The sequence below is a fragment of the Heloderma suspectum genome, chromosome 3 (assembly GCF_057233095.1).
Source record: "Heloderma suspectum isolate Gila_16-S chromosome 3, 16-S_ref, whole genome shotgun sequence".
Taxonomy (NCBI): domain Eukaryota; kingdom Metazoa; phylum Chordata; class Lepidosauria; order Squamata; family Helodermatidae; genus Heloderma; species Heloderma suspectum.
The window spans coordinates 289,214,363-289,234,071 of NC_139460.1; the positions used below are offsets into that span (position 1 = coordinate 289,214,363).

The following is a 19,709-nucleotide window of genomic DNA, read 5'->3' on the forward strand; positions in this document are numbered from 1 at the left end:
GCCTGCCTCACAGGGTTGTTGCTGTGAGGATAAAATGGAGAGGAGGGGGATAATGTAAGCCGCCTCGGGTTCCTTGCAAGAGGGAAAAAAGGTGGGATATAAATGCTATCAATCAAAAGTGAGGAAGCTAGCTTCTTCAGGAGGAAGATTCCAGTTGCTGTTAAGGATGACAAAATGGGGAAATAACAGATCTGACTCATGGAGGGAGAGAGATCCATTAGGAGTTTCCTTCAGGACAAGTTCCATCTGAAGTAATAAGAAGCTGGGCAAAAACCTAGTCATTCCCTCGCGCGCGCACACACACACACACACCGTTCTGTGGGGCTTGTGCTTGAGAACTTCTCAAGCATCATATTAATTAGAAGGGAAGGGGTCAGGGAGACACCATTTGTATTTTCTGTCTCAGGCACCAAAATGTCTTGGCCTAACCCTGAAATGATAAAAGAGAGTAGATACAGGGAGTTATCAAAGACTGTGTCTACAGATTTTAAGGTTAAAAAACACAAATGGGTTAATGATCTACTGGAGAGTGGACAGATTACTTAGAGTGAACCAGCCTCCCCCAACCTGGTGCCCTCCCGATGTTCTGGACTTCAAGTCCCAGAAACCCTGACTATTATCCATACCGCCTGGGGCAGACAGGAGTTGAAGGTCAAAACATCTAGAGGGCACCAGACTGGGGAAGGCTGGAGTCCACACATGGACTAGGAAAATATAGGTTCTTTCGCTTTCTCTCTTTTGAAAGAAACATTTTTTTCTCTTTCTTAGTAGATACTTCAGATGCCTGGAATACACACAGATGGATTCCTTTCCAGTTTCCATTCAAAAGCATCTTGAGACCATAGTTTAGACTAACTGCAGTACAAGGAAGTTTTGCTTCTAAAAAAGAGGCTTTTGCAGCTGCAGACTTTCCTAGAGAAGATTATTTATTTATTATTTATCGTATGGCACATTTACATCGCATTACGATAAAAACAGAGCATAATAAATATAAAATGTAAAATATAAAATATAGACAGGAATATTACAAACATATGTCTAGGTTACAGATACAGTTTTTTACTTCTGTTGTCACAGCCAGGAAACCAGCAAAGTCTCCATTGTAGGCTCGGTTTTAACACTCTGTCACTATATGTTGGATAGTTTGTTTTTCAGCCCCACAATCACAATTTGATGATGTTGTTTTGCCCCATTTATAAAGAACAGTCACTTCGAAGCAAACTTCTGAAGTGTCAAAGTTACGGCAGCTAGCCAATCCTAGAAAATATATTTTCTGCTGATGGAGAATTGCTTAATTTTTATTTGAGACAGAGGAAGCTGCACTGGGTACTCATATCAGGCCTACCTAAAGAAACTCTGAACAATTAAGAGCAGAATAGTAAGTTGCTATATGATTAGAATATGAACATTCCCACAACAGGTCTGCATTTCTTTGGTCAAACTGGGAAGTTTGCATTCATATGTGCCACTTACCTGGAAAACCTGGTCCAGGTGCATATTGACCTGGTCCAGGTTGACCTGGTCCAGGAGCATACTGAGGGTATCCATACTGTGCCTGTTGTCCAGGATATGCAGCAGCATATCCAGTAGTCGGTGGTACAAAGTCAGACTTATTTGCTGGAAGAGCAGAAAGACATTTCAAACATACATAAAAACTCAGCCTGTTCCCCATTTGCAGTGGCTAGATACTTCTCAAACCCTCTTGCTATATTCACAAAGGTGAATGCCTGCTAATGCCAGCATAAGTGTTTCACACCTCTGTCCTTTGCATGTATGCAGAAAGCAGACAACATCAATGGGCATTGCTACATGAGGCTTTTATCCCGCACCTTTACCAAAGCTTCTGCTTCTGGATTCTTTGAGGGATTAAGATCAGCTCCTTTACATGGGCTTTTTTCCCTAGGGATTTTATTTCTCTGCCTTTCTATATGTTTCATTATACAACGACTAGATGGTGGTGTGGTAGAGTGGAATTATGCAATTACACAAGGCTTCTATAAAGCCACTGAGAAAAATACAGGCTTTCCTTGTTAGGAAAAAACCCGCAATAATGGTTGCAAAGCATGGGAGAGGCCCTGGAGGATGACGTTGCGTAAAAGACCCGCAAACTACTGTAAGTGATGAATCATGAGAACACAAAGTTGAAAGGATCCATGCAAACCAGTGTTTTTTTAACAGGACCTACAGTAGACTAGCCTAGTGCCAGGCAAAGTCCTTTTTATTTCCCATCCAGATGACAGCCATGCTGGCTGGGCATGGTGAGATTTGCAGACCAGCACATCTGGAGGGCACCCGGTGGGGAAGGCTGCTCAAAGGTATAAATTAGGACAGAAAAAGACATTACTCACATATCATTTCTATGCGTCTGTGTTCAATTGCTCCTGGGGTGGGGGGTGGGGGGGAGAGAGACATTTTTACAACATGATCATATTTCCCCCGCCCACATTTCAAATTCTTCAGTTTTGCAACTGCTAAGAAATACCTATCCCTTTCCATGACGGCGGAAAAAGTTCCCTTTAACCCCTTTCTCCACAGCACCATCATATCTTCCCCTTAAGTCATCTTTTGCCTGAACTAAAGAGCCCCAGATGGTTTCACCTGTGCTTGGAGGAAAGACGCTCTAACCTCCAGTTGCTTTTTTCTGGTTTATAATATGCTTTTTGAGATGGGAAGACCAGAACTATTCGCTATATTCAGAATGTAGCTGCATCATAGATTTACATCAAGCCTTCTTATTTTCATTCCCTTTCACTGATGCTACACAGTACCGGCTGCATATGCATGTAATGATAAGCCAGGTTTCCTGGGTTATCCTGGTTTACTGTGAAAAAGCAGCAAGCTGGTACACCCAGCCCATTCACTCGCACTTCACTCCTCCCTTCAAGAACCAGGAAGCATTAGCTTACTGCGATGTCCAAACTGAGGACATCCAAAACGTGCTCCCAAACAAGCCAGGATTTGTAAACCAGCATGTTTTTGCTGGTTTATGAGCTTGGCTTGTTTGGCAGCAACAAGCCAGGGGCCTGGATTCAGACATCCAAAGCTAACACTTCCCCATTAGTTTTCAGAGATCATGATACACTGATACCTCCTGATTAGTTTTACCTCCTTGCATGAAGGGAGGATCAAATGGGCTGTGTGTGCCATAACACTGCTCAGTCACAGTAAATCAAAATAAGCCAGGCAACCCACATAATCATAACCCAGGTTGCCTGGCTCATCATTATGTGCAAATATAGCCACTGAGTTGATGTCTTCATTAAGCTATCTACCAAGTTCTATTTTCTGGTTACTCACTGCCAGTTCAGTTTTATGCATGTAATTTCCCTTCTTCTGACTTTCAGCCACAGAGGCGAGGAGGGTGGAGTAAGCAGGGATGGCAACATTTGGGGTTGGGCCAGTGCGCACTGTCACGTTCCTCTCTCCACCCATTGTTTTAACATCTGAACATCTGAAAGGGGCTCTTGTCAAAAGATTTTTGGAAGCCTGGCCACCTAACATATACTAGATCACTCCTATTGGCATGCTTGATTATGCAGTCAGAGAACCCCCGGAGGTTAGTGACACAGAAAGTCCCTTTGCAGAAGCCTCAACGAAGTTTGTTTTTCTATATACTCAATAATTCTGTCTTTAATCACCAATTCATACAGAACAGATGCTGGGTTGTAATTCCCTAGCTTCCGCCTCCCCACCCGCAACACACCAAGGGGATGCAATTGTGTGAATTCAAAGGAAAAAATTAATACTTGTGTACATGAAACATAAGACCCAAACTGAGATGCTGAACATTAAATCTAAAAATGAATTGCAACAAGTGATAGCAGGGATATTACCCAATAAGACATTTTTGCTAGATAAGAGATCTAATTAGGCCTCCAAGAAATATCTGAGAAAAAGAACAAAGATCTTTGACTGTGAAGTGCTATATAATAGAAAAACATGGATTTGTTATATTTGGATTTGTTAATTTAGGGTGCAATCCTATGCATGTTTAGACAGGAAAAAAAAAATCCTACAACTCCCACGTTGCCCCAGCCAGAAGAGCATCCTGGGCGTTGCAGGAATTTTTCCTGTCCAACATGCATAGGGTTGCAGCCTTAGACAATGAAAAATTACCAGGTGATTTTTCACTCCTGTTTTCAAATGCTACAGTGTATGAGCTCTGCACAGCACATGGAAATGTTTTGTTTTTTGAAATACAGAGATTACCATCAGTTTTCCTGCTGTTGTGTTTCTCCAAGGCAGAGCTCTAGATAAGCCATTTCATTGGATTCCACCCCTATTTTGCGAAACTGACCAGAGACTTTCTAGTGGACAGGAAACATATCCTGGCCGTGCATTAGTACAGCAATTCTTCCTCCTAGCTCAGATGGGGATTTTCCCTTGTAAAGCCTGTATGGAACTATGTTCAGCAGCAATCCTGAAAGAAGCGATGCTGTGGTCTTCATACTACTTACCATGGAGCGATCTCACTCAAGCAAATAAGGATACTCAAGGACTCAGCAGCTGATTTCAACTTTAAAATGTTATTTCAGCTGCTTGGAATTGGACAGTGTATTCCTACTGCTGTGGATCTCCCCTCCAGTGTATTCCTGCTACTGTAGACCTCCCCTTCACAGGCGAAGAAGGAGATCTACCCACAGAAGTCCACACTGGGGGGTGACAAAGTTTTCTCCTGCTGTGGCTGCTCCACTGGCATAGCTCTACCATCAGTAAGGGCAAAATGGGGTATTCTAGGGTCAGGTCAGGGGAGGCTTTGTATCATTCTCCAGACAAGAGGTAGGCAAATTTTGTGGGCCCTTGGGCACATTTGGAAGTTTCAGAAACTGTCCTGGCACTACCACAAAATGTCTGCCATGGGAAGTGTGGCTAGTCACAAAGTGTAGTCACCATGTAGCCCAGAGGCATTCCTAGGAAATGAAGATGGCAACTGCTGGAGGCCCTCGCTTTGGTTCAGAGTGATCCCAGAAAACAAGTTAATCTAAAAAAACAAAACCAAGTGGGGTGGTATACATGGACAGGTGCCAAGAAAAGCACCCAGGGGTGCATTTCTGCCTGTGGCCATGTTATCTACCCCTGCCCCAGAGACATATTTGGAATGGCCCTGGAATTGGTGTAATTATTTACCCTCCCATTGGAATGAATAGGAAGGATTTTTTTTTTTTAAGTTACCCCTCCCATGGACTCCTCTCTCTCTCTCATTCTCTCTCTCTCTCTCTTTCACTCACACACACACACACATATATACACACACACCTCCACAGGATCATTCTGCCCACAATGTCACCAAACACCTGTTATCGATCGAACATGCAGTCTAAAAATGAATGGAATAGCAAAGCATAAATCATGTCGATCTCTACAGCCTCGCCCAATTTTCAGACAGAAAATTAAAACACAGGAAAGTTATGTTTTGCGCTGATACTATCCAGATCACAGGAGGCTTACAAATTACATCACATGCTCTTTAATTACATATTATTGAAGTATAAGGAAACAGACATTATAGGAATTATTTCCTATTTTGTATGAGGAACCAAGCAATGCTGACGAAAGTTTTAGGTGAAAGGTAAAAATGTGTATTTTTCCACTCCTCTCTGACTCTCCTCTTTCTGGCACTGCCCTGCTATTTACTAAATTAGTGTTGCAGCCCCCATACAATCCTATTTACTAGAGATGGGAGAAGGCAACTTCAGACAGCAGCAAGGCTGACTCCCACCCCCACCCCCCTCCATGCACATGGGATATCACCTTACTGACTTTGTTGTGGGGCTGTAACAAGTATATTTCCAAGGATAAAATCTATTAAATAATATTTTAGCACACTATGCTTTTAACCAAGGGTTTAACTGCTGCTGCTAATATCTGTTAGATCAGTAAAATAACAAATCAGATATATCAGTAAATATCGTTATATCATTTTTAGCGTTTGCTTATGAATTTGGTATTTTTAATTAAGCTGTAATCCACTTTGTAGGGTAGGTTTAACCCTAAAAACAGGCTATAGAAGCTATTAAATAAGTAATAATATCTGCCTTTTGACTGGGAAAAGCCTCAATTGTGATAAAGTAATAGGCTTGGATCCTTAGATAAGTTAAAGTTAAGGTCATTTACAGGCAGAAAATGTCCTGTCCCCCTTCTCCGTGCTTCTGACAATTGCATCACCTGAAAACCCGGGGGGGGGGGGATAGTCCTGAATAATGAACATAATGCAGAGAACTGCTGAAGGAGATGGGAATCACCAAAAATCAATTTTAGGCAATTATCCCTTTCCCCAGCAGTACCCTTCTTCCTACATGGTTCTAGAGGGCCCTGCAACCCTCTGGGGAGGCTTTTCAGGGGGAGCAACTGTCTGTCCAGAGGGAAGAGGGGACAGGAGACATTTTACTCCCTCTTTCATAATACTAGAACCTGGGGTCACCACATGAAACTGACTGATGGAAGATTCAGGACAGATAAAAAGGAAGTACCTCTTCACACAGCACATAGTCGAATTATGGAATTCGCTACCAGAAGACAAAGTGAGGGCCATCCATTTGGATGGCTTTAAAAGAGGGTTGGACAAATTCCTGGAGAAGGTTATCAATGGCTACTAGTCCTGCTGGCTGCATGCTACCTCCAGTATCAGAGGCAGTATTCCTATGTGCACCAGCTGCTAGGGAACATGGGCAGGAGGGTGCTGTTGCGCTCATGTCCTGCTTCGCGCTTTCCCAAGGGCAGCTGGCTGGCCACTGTGTGAACAGAATGCTGGACAAGATGGACCCTTGGTCTGATCCAGCTTGGCTCTTCTTATGTTCTTAAAGCATGTGCTCTACCACTGAACTATGGCCTTTCCCAATCTCAGTAGGTTCATCACGGTCATCTTTAGAAATACCAGAAGCTGCTTTATACCGAGTTATACTGTTTGTCCATCTGGTCCAGTATAGTTGACTCCGAGTGGCAGCCAAGCCCCAGAGTCTCAGGGAGTGCTCTTTCCTATTACCTGCTACCTGATTCATTGATCTGGGGATGCCAGGGACTGAACGTGGGACCTTTTGCATGCAAAGCACTTGCTCTGTCACGGAGGTACAGCCTTCCCACAAGGCGGCTTACAAACAATATAAAACCAAGCAAATATGGGTGGTGGATATTGTTGATATGTCTAATACAAAATATCTTTACACCACTTATCCCAGGCAGAGCTAGAGTTGACACCACTGCCCTCAGAAGCTCTCTCTATGAGGGTTGTAGGCCTCTGAGTGAGCGACTAACTATATGGAGCCAAGTAGGAAGGGCTGTTTTCACATTTCTATTCCCGGAAGTATGATGTCCTTTGGTCTATTTATTAAGAAAATAGAATTTGGCTCCCTTGTCCCTTCAAAGGGAAGTGCTCTTTATATCACACTGTACTGAGTGAGTGACGCACCAATGTGTTATTTAAAATGATGGACCAAATACACCATGCTTCTGGGAAGAGACATTTTGAAAACCAAGGCACTCTTATTTGGCCACAGCCGTTCAGAAGCAGGACCACTCTAGGAGTAAGACAGCTTACATGCATTTTAGAATAACAGAACTCTTCTAAGTGGGCTATTGTGTAAAAGAGCTGGTATTATAATATTGCAAACAGCCGTTGCACAGAATAAATTTCCAATGTGTTGTAAGCTTTGTAAAATATTTTCTAAGTTTCAGAAGCTGTGGGAAATACTAAATATGCTTTTGTCAGACTAGAAAACCCTTGATGTACTGTGACTGCAAATGAAACACGCCTGCACAAAACTGTCCAGGCTTTTAGCGGACGTGAACAGCCGACAATATCGAAAGTATGGCAACGCAATGGAACTGAACAAATCTTGGAATGGGCAGGAAGATTTTCTATTTCCATGAAATTTTATTTTATTTTGAAATAAAATTAACAAAATAAAGGCAGCAACAACAACAAGAAGAGCATACATAATAATAAAACAGGATTACTAAAGAAGCAAAGGAATTAACTAAATATCATCCCTAGTCTATAACTGATATGCTTATGGAATGTCTACAATAAAACAACCTAAGAAGGAGCTTGATACCTAATGAAAGAGTAAAAATACAATTTATACAGCATACAAAAGGAGGATGTGTGAGTGTATGTTAATTTGTGTGTATTATCCAGAAAAAAATATAGGCAACTGTATTTGGTTGAAATTTTCTATGCAAAGCTAGGATTCAGAGCCAAGAAAAATGAACTGAGCAGGAACCCTAGGAGCTATAGTCCAAAAGAGCTGGAGGGCAGCAGGTTGGGAAAGGCTAGTCTACACTGAGCGGCAGCGGCTCTCCTGAGTTTCAGAGGGTCTTGACCAACCTTACCTGGAGATACCAAAGATTGCGCCGGGGACCTTCTCCCTTCTCCAAGAACCCGGGGTCATCCCATGAAGCCAATGGGTGGGAGATTCAGGACAGATAAAAGGGAGTACTTCTTCACACAGCACATAATTTAACTATGGAATTCACTTCCACAAGATGTAGTGATGGCCACCAATTTGGATGGCTTTAGAAGGGAGTTATGCAAATTCCTGGAGGAGAAGGCTATCAATGACTACTAGTCCTGATGGCTCTATGTTACCTCTGGTATCAGAGGCAGTAGGCCTATGTACACCAGTTGCTGGGGAAAGTGGCAGGGAGGGTGCTGTTGCACTCATGTCGTGCTTGGTGCTTTCCCACAGGCAGCTGGCTGGCCACTGTGTGAACAGAACCCTGGACAAGATGGACCCTTGGTCTGATCCAGCAGGGCTCTTCTGTTCTTATGTTCCTTCCAGGAACTTCCTTAAGCTAACTCGTCTTTGGATCCAAGCCATTATTAGGCCAGATCCTGTTACAGTTCACTAGTATATGCATAAAACATACAGGATGCAACTATGCAAGTTTAGGCAGAAAAAAGTCCTACAGCTCCCACCATGCCCCAGCCACCCTGGGGCATGCTGGGTGTAGGACTTTTTCTGTCTAAACATGGATAGGATTGCACTTTAACTGGTCATTCTTGGACAAAGGGATTTCAAAGACAGACAGGAATGAGAAATTGCTGAAGGACGATCCTTCAAGAAATTCAACTCTGTTTTCTGTGATTTGAAGGAAGATTTGTGTTTTTAAATCACACTACATATGATAATCAGAGCCAGTGTGGTGTAGTGGTTAGGGTGATGGACTAGGATTGGGGACCTAGATTCTAGCCCCCACTCAGCCATGAATCTCACTGGGTGACTTTGAGGCAGTCACTGACTCTCAACCTAATCTACCTCACAGGGTTGCTGTGAGAATAAAATGGAGAGGAAGATCAAACACACCACCTTGGACTCTTTGGCAGAAGGGTGGGATATAAACGTAGCAAATAAAATAATCAGCCTAGCATTGCAATGATGTCTGTGTTAATCATCACTGACTGTACTTCTCGTATTTCAATTCCCCCTGACAACTCAGCTCCCCACCCCAACCTCACTGCAGGTGTATAACAAATTGTCAAAGCAAGGTTAACACTTGATGCATTTGATGAAGTGGACAGTGTCCATGGAAGCTTTTGCCAGAATAAATTTGTTAATTTTTAAGGTGCCACAAGGCTCTTTGCAATTTTTCCTGCAACAGACTAATACTGCTACCTCTCTGGAAATTATACATAAAAAGCAGTAACCAAACATGCCCTTGTTTAATGAAAATGCTTCCAGAAATGTAGGAAAAAGTTCAGTCACAGAAGCAGATGAAAACTGTTTAAGAATGTCTGAAAAATCAGTGTCTGTCCCAGCCTCAATTCTACCACAGACATAAATCATGGCTTGCAAACAGCAGATAAACCAGATATTTGTGAACCATAAGCCCTATTCAGGCATTCTGTACCCAAATAAAGCAAACACGTGAGGAGAGGGAGTGCTCCAGTCCCTCCCCACTCCATCATCACATCTGATGCCCTCTACTCATGGAGGGCAACTGTCTAAAGAAGAAAGCTCTGCATTCTGCCTGGAGTCTTTGCTATTTGCTCTGTTCAAAGACAGAATGTCTGAACAGGGCTATAGTTTGCACTCAGTGCAGTTTGGTGTGATGTCTGAATTGACAAACCATAGTTACAGCCATTGCTTCATCAGAGGCAGAAGTGAATGTCAAATTACAGACTGGACATACGCAAGCAGGTGCTTATGGAGCCAAGAGCATGGAAAAGTAGACAAGCAGGTCTAAATCACATAGGCAAGCAGGTCTAAACTAGCACAAACTGATTTTTAGAGGATATCCTCTTCCCAGGGCCATCCGTAATATTGGGCAGAGTGAAGCAGTTGCCTCAGGCAGCATATGTGGCAGAAAGGTTTTGGAGGAGAGACCTGCGTGCCGTGCCGCCTGTTCTGAGCCTTCTAAGTTAACCTGTTGCTTTCAGGTGCAGCGGAGGATGTAGTCCCATCATCAGTGCGGAAGACAGATTAATCTGCGGCTCCAGTAGGCTTTTGTAAGTGGAATTGGAGGGGTGGGGGAAGCAACATCTTGTCCTTTGCCTCAGGCAGCAAAATGTCTTGGGCCAACCCAGCCTCTTCCGGTACACTTTCCTCATCCATTGACCATGTTGCCATCCTCCTTTATGAATGGGCACATAGTGCTGTTCTTTATTCCTCTCTCTCCCTAGTTCCCCATGTTCAGTCCCTAGCCAACTCACGCTGCTGCTTCCTTTGCAGCACTGCAAAGATATGGCCGTTTTCCTCTGTCCCCTTGATAAAAACACTGGTTAACAGGGTGGACATCGCTCACCTAGACTACTGCAGTCTTCTCTTTTGTCTTCTATGGCCTCACATTCACCCCCTGACATCTATGTAGGGATGCCAGAGAATTCCGCCACGGATCTCAGTGAGGCCGAATGCCAGTGCATTCGGCCCCCCGAAATCCATGGCAGAACGAAGTCCCCCACCCCCCCACCCCGCAAAAGGCGTGCGAAACAGGACACCTACCTGCTGCCGTTCGCGCTGCTTTGCGAAAGGTGGCTGTGTCCGCAGCCACCATTCGCTTCTTCATTATAGCCGTGATAGGCTAGGTAAATACTTACGCAGCCTATCACAGCCAAAAAAAAAAGGGAACGCAAATGGTGGCCACCATAGCTGCCGCCATTTGCGTTCGCTGTCTTGTGGGGTTTTTTGCCGTGATCGGCTATGTAAGTATTTACGTAGCCTATCACAGCAAAATACAAGGACGCAAATGGCAGTGGCTACGGCAGCCGCCATTTGCATCCCTGTGCAGGGTGCCCAGCGGCCGGATGTCCGGCTGCAGGTGGCCCCGGTCGGCGGCTCCGCGGAATCGCCGCAGAGTGGAGCCGGCCCGAGAGTATTTCGGGGGGGGGGAGGGACGGAGCGCCTCCCCCCCACCGCGAATGTCACCTTTCGAAAAGGTAAGTGACTTTCGTACATCCCTACAATCTATGCAGCACTTTGCTGCCTAAGACATTCACCTCCCTAACCACTTTAATCATGTGATGCCATTCCTTAAATCCCTACACAAGATTCCAGTTTGCTCCTGGATCCAGCACAAGGTCCTATTCCTTCTTTATCTTTAAAGCCCTCCATAGCCTTGCCCCCTTCTGCCTTTATATCCTGATTCACCCCTTCCCATAATCTTTGTTTCTCCAGTTCCACCTCCCTCTACCATCTGAAGTTTTCCCACTCCCTCAAAAGACTCTGTGCTTTCTCCGTTGCTGTCCCTATGCTTGGAACTCTTGCATGATGACACTTCTCTTTTTTCCTTCTAATCCCCTCCTGAAAACACACCTTTTCAGCAAATCCTTAGGCCCAACCCACCACCCCCAGTTCCCATGTCCGACTTTAATTTAGCTAGCAACTAAGCCTACGCATGGGCAATTGAAACAACCACATTTTGCTTCCCCATTTATTTATTTGTTGCATTTATATCCCGCCTTTTTTCCTCTTGCAAGGAACAAGGCGGCTTACGTTATTCTCCTCCTCTCCAGTTTATCCTCACAACAACAACCCTGTGAGGTGGGTTGGGCTGAGACTCTGTGACTGGCCCAAAGTCACCCAGTGAGCTTCCATGGCCGAGTGGGGACTAGAACCCGGATCTCCCAGCTCCCAGTCCAGCTCTCTAGCCACTACACTACACTGGCATTTACTCCTGCCTCCCCTTCACCTGTTGCTTTCCCTGTGTTAGTTTTTTTTATCTTGTAAGCTCTTCTGGGCAGGGACCTATCTTGTACTCACTGGCCATGCTAGATATATAATCAGTAATAATGACCTCCAACTTGGAAATAATCTCACTGATTTAAAAAATACTTACAATCTCATAAACCCAATTCAGACATTCCCTTGGAATTTGGGGAGTGGGAGGGAGAAAGAGTGGGATCATTCATTGACCCCACCCAGGGCCACCACATGTTCAGCAGAAAGTCTGAAGGGGGTTCCTAGGTACATGCAGCTGTAGGTTTGAGAGCTCCTTGCAGCTGGACTCCTTTGAGACATTGCTTTGAACACATGGACACAATTCTCTCTCCCTGCCACACCAGTGTGTAGGCTGAACACATAGAACCAGGGGTAGTGCCAGGTACCTAATGGCACAATCCTATACATGTTTAGACAGAAAAAAAGTCCTACAACTCCCAGCATGCTCCAGCCAGCCAGTTGTAGAACTTTTTTTCTGTCTAAATAGGCATAGGATTGTGCCCTAAAAGATCCAGGGCTTAGGCCCATAGGTTAAAAAAATGCTTAAATTTGCTTATGCTTTTACATATATATTTTACATTATATGTGCATAATTAGAAATGTTATAATTTAAATTTTATAGAAGGCAAGCTAATTAACCTCTTGCTTGCTTTCAGGACAGGACTGTGCAATGTCCCAAACTGTGCTTGCTTAAAGCTTGCCCTCCATGTACCCACACTTTTCCTTGGTCTTTCAGGCCCAAATCCAGATGAGGAAGATGGAGTGCCTGGGACCAGCAAGGAGCTGTATAGGAGCTTAAAGATTTGCCAATTAAATGCAAAGTGAACATGGCACACTGGCAAGGGAGAGCGTGGGAATAAATTGTATACTATAATAACCCTTGCCATAGGCTGCAAACTTACACAATTGCTAGGAAGCAAATCCCATTAAACATAGTGGGATTTACTTTGAGCAAATCCCTACTCCCCCCCCCCTTTCACCAACAAGCACAACAGCACTAGAAAGAGACCACAGAACCAGAGGTCGTTTCTTTGCCGCTCCTGCTCCCTGGACCAGGTGAGGAGGCTGAGAGAGCAGCTGCCAACAGTGGGTCCCCTTTTTATTTCAAATACTTTATTTTGGTAGTTTCTGGGATTCTGGAATATTTTTTAAAAATACAGTTCTTGGGTTCTGACTTCTTGAAATCCTAAAATCTACACCAGATGTATTAAGTTTCTAGCAACTTCATCATCATGAAACTCTCAAAGTACCAAAATGCATAGTTGGCATTTATTATTTATTAGAACCAACCAAAATTTCTAATAAAGGTATTGCCCATTTCTCATGGACCAGCACATCTACCTTTGTTTTTGGTTGGTTGTTATCAATCCCCAGGTTTCTTTCTAAATCCAGATATTGGAACTATCTTCAGAGTGCAGCTCTGAGCACATTTATTAAGGAGAAAGGCTCTAACGCTACATACAATGACCTGGAAGTAAATCCCATTGAACTCAGTACGACTTACTTCTGAATAAACTTGTTTAGGATTACATAGTATGTTTGATGTAATCCTGAACATGTTTCCCCATCCACAGATATCTTTGTACATCGAGTTGTTTCCCTACCGCACATTTCCTGTTCCATCTCAGCTACCTCACAGGTCTCCATAGCCATGTCCAGGGTTGGCCCCAAGCCATTTTGGTGCCTGAGGCAGAGCAGTAAATGCCATCCCCTCCATCAAGGTGCATAGTTCTAAGGTCTCCTAGTAACTGCACGGCTACGGTGTTCAGAAGGAAGAAGCAGGCTTGTATTAAGGCAGATGACGGCAAACGGGGGCAGCTCTAAAGATCCAGAGCACAGCTCAAGATTTGGGGCTCATGCCCAAGGGAGCCCCCTTTAACAGTGCCCATGCATATAAACAAGAGCAGGATCGCACCCATAGGTTCAGCACAACATCCGAAAGGGGTTCCGAGGGGCGTACAGAGAAAGTATGAAGCGAGCTACTGCGACTTTAAGATGAAGAGGAAAGAGAGGGGGAGAGACCACTGTTATGAACAGCAGGGGGGGACGGGACGGAACCGAAAGTACTTCGAGAGTGGCACAGATGATGTTTCTTACGGATTAATCACCGCTCTGTTTTCCTTATAATGACTTTCCACCAGGCGATCTAGACGCGGCCGCGCACCTGCTCTTACGCGGACGCCGACGCACAAGACAAACATTCACCGACCGAGCGCCCAACCCCGCGAGGATGGCTCGGCGGCCGGCGGATCCGTGCTCGAGGGGCTGCAGCCCCCCGACTGCCTTTCTCCGCCCGCCCTCGGGCCCCCCTCGAGTCCCCGCATTACCTCGGAGAGGTGTTCCGTGCGCTCGACGCGCTCCTGCTTGGCTAGCCGGCTAAATTTGTTTATTCCTCGAATCGCCTCACAGCCCAAGATCCGCCCTTTACGGGAAGGGTGAAGCTGTGGGTGGGGATAAAATACGGAAGGCCAGACAGACGGGCTGGGGGAGAGAGCGAGCGGAAAGGGGCAACAAGTAGCGGGGAATGGGCCAGTGGGAAGCCGCCGCGGACCAGGAAGCGCGCTCTGTTCTGAGCGCGCTCGATGGCCGCTGGCGTACTTCGCAGCGCTTCTACTGACGCCACGATCGCTTGCATAGCTTGCGTTCCGCAGTCTGCCTGGCGCTTAACGTTTAAGGCGAGAGGCGCAGGGGTTCAAAACTGCCTGGAGTTCCACGTTTGGCTCCGGAAGAGCCCTGCCTCCTTTACTCTGAGGTGCGCCGGGCTTACTCGTGAAGGCTGCAAGGCTTCTCACGTTTCAAAAATCCTTTGGACTCGGTAGGTCTTGCTTCCCAGCAAGCGCGCGTAGGCTTGGGTGCCAGCGCCAAGGGCCAAAGAGACTTGGGAGGTAATCCTGTCATGTGTAGACAGAAAAAGCCCCACGATTCCCAGAATTCCCCAGCTAGCGTGCTGGGAGTCGTTAAACTTTTTTCCCGTCTGATCGCACCCTTTAGGCTCATCCCTATGCGTGTTCAGGGAGAAAAAGTCCGACAACTCGCGGCGTTCCTCCGCCAGCAATGCCGGCAGCTAAGCTCCTACTTCTTTTGTAGGACCTTACTCGCGCTTCTGCAAAACAACCCTTGATTTACCACAGCTGCGCTTATTCCACGGAGAATCACTTGATCTTGAAAACAGGTTCTTGGGCTGAACACTGGTCAATCCTGGCCCCAAAAGGAAAGGGGGCGGGGAGAGACTCTGTCCTGTACTAGCCACAAGCTCAAATATTTGGCAAAACACAGGATTTGTACTTTTGAGGATGTCTGATTACTAGTTTGTTCCAATGCAACCTTATGCATGTTTACCCAGAAGTAAGGCTCATTGAATGAGACTTATGCCCTTTTGTTGTTTATTCGTTCTGTCGCTTCCAACTCTTCGTGACTTCACGGACCAGCCCATGCCAGAGCTTCCTGTCGGCCATCGCCACCCCCAGCTCCCCAGGGTCGAGTCCGTGCCCGACTAATGCATTATGAATGAAGCATTAATAAGGAGGACAGATGAGTGCTATTTTCACGAGATCTGGTAGTTTGGCTCAGAATAACCATTTCCTAACAATCCTACATGTCCACCTTATGTTGTTGTTTATTTGGTCAATCGCTTCCGACTCTTTGTGACTTCATGGACCAGCCCACGCCAGAGCTTCCTGTCGGCCATCGCCACCCCCAGTTCCCCCAAGGTCGAGCCCATCACCTCCAGAATATCATCCATCCATCTTGCCCTTGGTCAGCCCCTCTTCCTTTTGCCTTCCACTTTCCCTAGCTACCATCAGCATCTTCTCCAGGGTATCCTGTCTTCTCATGATGTGGCCAAAGTACTTCAGTTTTGCCTTTAAGATCATTCCCTCAAGTGAGCAGTCTGGCTTTCTTTCCTGGGGTATGGACTGGTTTGATCTTCTTGCAGTCCAAGGCACTCTCAGAATTTTCCTCCAGCACCACAGTTCAAAAGCATCTATCTTCCTTCGCTCAGCCTTCCTTATAGTCCAGCTCTCGCAGCCATAGGTTACTACGGGGAATACCATTGCTTTAACTATGCAAACCTTTGTTGTCAGTGTAATGTCTCTGTAGGGATTTCAGAGAATTCCGCCACGGATCTCGGTGAGGCCGAATGCCAGTGGATTCGGCCCCCCGAACTCCGTGGCGGAACGGCCTGCCACCTCTCTGCGCCCCCGCGGATCCCCCCCGGGATGAGACTTACCTGCCGCCACCACCATTTGCAGACTTGTAAAAAAAAAAAAAAAGAAGATGTGATAGGCTACGTAAAGGTTTACGTAGCCTATCATGGCTAGGTTTAAAAAAAAAAAAACACGACGTGATAGGCTACGTAAATCTTTATGTAGCCTATCATGGCTGGGTGGGTTTAAAACAAAAACAAAAACCACGTACGCAAATGGCGGCGGCTACGGCTGCTGCCATTTGCGTTCCTTATTTTTGCCGTCTTAATCTACGTAAATATTTACGTAGACTATGACGGCGAAAATAAAGGGGAACGCAAATAGCATAGCGGGGCTATTTGCGTCCCTTTTTGATTTGCCGTTTTAGCCTACGTAAATCTTAGTAAAAGAGATTTACATAGGTTAAAACGGTGAATCAAAAAGGGACGCAAACAGCGCCTGCTACGCTATTTGCGTTCCCCTTTATTTTAGCCGTCATACTCTACGTAAATATTTATGTAGATTAAGACGGCAAAAATAAGGAACACAAATGGCAGCGGCCATAGCCACCGCCATTTGCGTACGCAGTTTGCTTGTTTGTTTGTTTTCCCCAGAGCCCTCCGCGGCCGGAAATCTGGCTGGGCACGGCTCTGGCCTGGCTGGGCCTGGCTGGCTGCTCTACGGAGCTGCCGTGGAGCACAGCCGGCTGCGGAGGATTCCGGGGGGGAGGAACGGATTGCCTCCCCCCCCGTCGAGGATTCCAGGGGGAGGGACGGAACGCCTCCCCCCCCATCAACATAATCCGCGAAAGGTAAGTGACTTTCGTACATCCCTATTCTGCTCTTCACTATTTTATCAAGATTTGTCATTGCTGTCCTCCCAAGAAGTAAACGTCTTCTGATTTCTGGCTGCAGTCAGCATCTGCAGTAATCTTTTCACCTAGAAAGACAAAGTCTGTCACTGCCTCCACATTTTCTCCCTCTATTTGCCAGTTATCAATCAAGCTGGTTGCCATAATCTTGGTTTTTTTGAGGTTTAACTGCAACCCAGCTTTTGCACTTTCTTCTTTCACCTTCATCATGAGGTTCCTCAGCTCCTCCTCGCTTTCAGCCATCAAAGTGGTATCATCTGCATATCTGAGATTGTTAATGTTTCTTCCAGCGATTTTAACTCCAGCCTTGGCTTCATCAAGCCCAGCACATCACATGATGTGTTCTGCGTACAGGTTGAATAGGTAGGGTGAGAGTATACAACCCTGCCGTACTCCTCCTTTCCCAATCTTAAACCAGTCCGTTGCTCCGTGGTCTGTTCTTACCGTTGCTACTTGGCCGTTATACAGACTCCTCAGGAGGCAGACAAGATGATTTGGTATCCCCATACCACCAAGAACTTGCCACAATTTGTTATGATCCACGAGGGATGTCAGAGAATTCCGCCACGGATCTCGGTGAGGCCGAATGCCAGTGCATTCGGGCCCCTGAACTCCGTGGCGGAACGGCCTGCCCCCCTGCGACGAGACTTACCTGGGGCGGATGTTCCAGACAGCGGCGGCTCCAGCGGTGGCTTTGGCAGCGGTGGCTGGTCTTCCGACCGGCTGCCACCGCCATTTGCAGTCTGTTCCCCCCCCCCATTCGTGATAGGCTACGTAAAGATTTATGTAGCCTATCTTGTCTGGGTTAAAAAAACCCACAAAAAATGTGTACGCAAATGGTGGCGGCTATGGCTGCCGCCATTTGCGTTCCTTATTTTTGGCCGTCTTAGTCTACGTAAATATTTACGTAGACTAAGACGGCGAAAATAAGGGGGAACACAAATAGCGTCCGCTACGCTATTTGCGTTCCCCCTTATTTTTGTTGTCTTAGTCTATGTAAATATTTATGTAGACTAAGATGGCCAAAAATAAGGAACGCAAATGGTGGCGGCCATAGCCGCCGCCATTTGCGTACGCGTTTTTTTTTTTAACTCAGACATGATAGGCTAGATATGTCTTTACGTAGCCTATCATGGCTGAATTCAGGGATGCAAACGGTGGCGGCTATGGCCGCTGCCATTTGCATCCCTGCTAGCCAGCGGCCGGATGTCCGGCTGCTGGCAGAGCCGGCTGGCGGCTCTGCGGAATCCCCACGGAGCGGAGCCGGCTGGCCAGGAGGGAGCCGGCTGGCAGGGAGGATTCCAGAGGGAGGGAGGGAGCACCTCCCCCCCCCCAGCGGAACCTGATGGAGCCAGGTAAGCGGGGTTTCGTACACCCCTATGATTCACACAGTCAAAGGCTTTAGAATAGTCAATAAAACAGAAATAGATGTTTTTCTGAAACTCCCTGGCTTTCTCCATTATCCAGCGGATATTGGCAATTTGGTCTTTAGTTCCTCGTGTGTGTGTGTGTGTGTGTGTGTGTGTGTATAACAAGTCTACACCCATAGACACACACATGCAGTTTGTATATTTTGCTTCTGCATTGGGATTGGTGGGGTGGGTGGGGAGGATCAATTAGTCATAGCGACAAAGAAACCAAAAGACAGCTGTACAGGTGGATATGGTTCCCAACACATTTCAAGGGAGCTCTTTATCAAGGTGGAAATGTTTCTGTAAAAATAAATCATAGTAGAAGACAATACCCAATCAAATAAACTGCATTAAGCAATGGTATCTGACCATAGTACACACAGCTTAAATACTCACTATTTAAACTAGAGGTCTGTGCAAATGGCCGCTTGAAATTCTCCACCCTATTTGTGGGCAGATAAACGGAGAGGACAATTTTACTGGATTGGAAGTTCTCCAGCAGTTTGTCACAGCTTGGGCTCACCATTGGCAGGGGTTTTAACACAGCTTCCTTTTTCCTAAGGGTTTTTTTTGGGGGGAGGGGGGAGGTTTGCACTGCCACAGCAAGTGGGAACAGCATCAACAGGTTGGCCACCATTTTGCATCCTCCACAACGCAGGTGTGAGGTGGGCAGTGCTGTGTCTAATTCCAGAGTAGAGGTGAAGCCAGCGCTGTGACAAAATCTGTCCTCCAATCTCTGAAAATTTTCTTCCCCCATGGAAGAGCTTTCAGAGTTCAGGCTCATTTTCAGAGTGTTTTATAATTTAAGTTATGTGATTTTTTTGAGCTTATCTAATCACTATATTTAGTGATATATTTATTATAAATAAATATACATGACCATCTAAAAGGGAAAGCTCTTAAGAACATTAAGTCCATGGTCTAAAATTACTTAGTTGCACCATGGGGGAGGGGGTGTAATTTTGGGATGGATGAGGGTGAAGAACCTGAAACTTAATCCAGGTTTCTGCTGATCTGGATGGTGCTGTAGAAATGGCTCTGGGTGGGGTTGAACTCCCCCTAGAGGGACACAATTAGAGAGTACTCCTGA

At 45.8% G+C, this 19,709-nt stretch overlaps 2 protein-coding genes across 8 annotated transcripts in view; one reads left to right on the top strand and one right to left on the bottom strand.

The window, feature by feature from the left end:
- LOC146351400 (phospholipid scramblase 1-like) overlaps nt 1–15,159 on the bottom strand; it is a 31,743-nt gene extending 16,584 nt beyond the window's left edge. For 2 of the 7 annotated variants that reach the window (XR_014789593.1, XM_084847229.1), the window contains exons 1-3: nt 14,480–14,571; nt 2,349–2,381; nt 1,474–1,617 (exon numbers count right to left, since the gene is read on the bottom strand). Coding sequence is in view for 4 of the 7 variants with exons in the window: in XM_084847229.1 (XP_084703355.1) it covers nt 1,474–1,617; nt 2,349–2,355 (151 nt within the window). In the remaining 3 variants the exon portion in view is untranslated. Of the gene's footprint in view, nt 1–1,473; nt 14,572–14,919 lie in introns of those variants that run through there. The other 5 variants (XR_014789592.1, XM_084847227.1, XM_084847230.1 and 2 more) reach the window with 4 other exon arrangements.
- LOC146351399 (uncharacterized) overlaps nt 1–16,681 on the top strand; it is a 40,938-nt gene extending 24,257 nt beyond the window's left edge. Inside the window, exons 3-4 of the mRNA XM_084847243.1 lie at nt 10,376–10,444; nt 14,294–16,681. Coding sequence (XP_084703369.1) covers nt 10,376–10,444; nt 14,294–14,591 — 367 coding nt within the window. The 3' untranslated portion in view covers nt 14,592–16,681. The remainder of the gene's footprint in view (nt 1–10,375; nt 10,445–14,293) is intronic.
- The last annotated feature ends 3,028 nt before the right edge of the window (nt 16,682–19,709 follow it).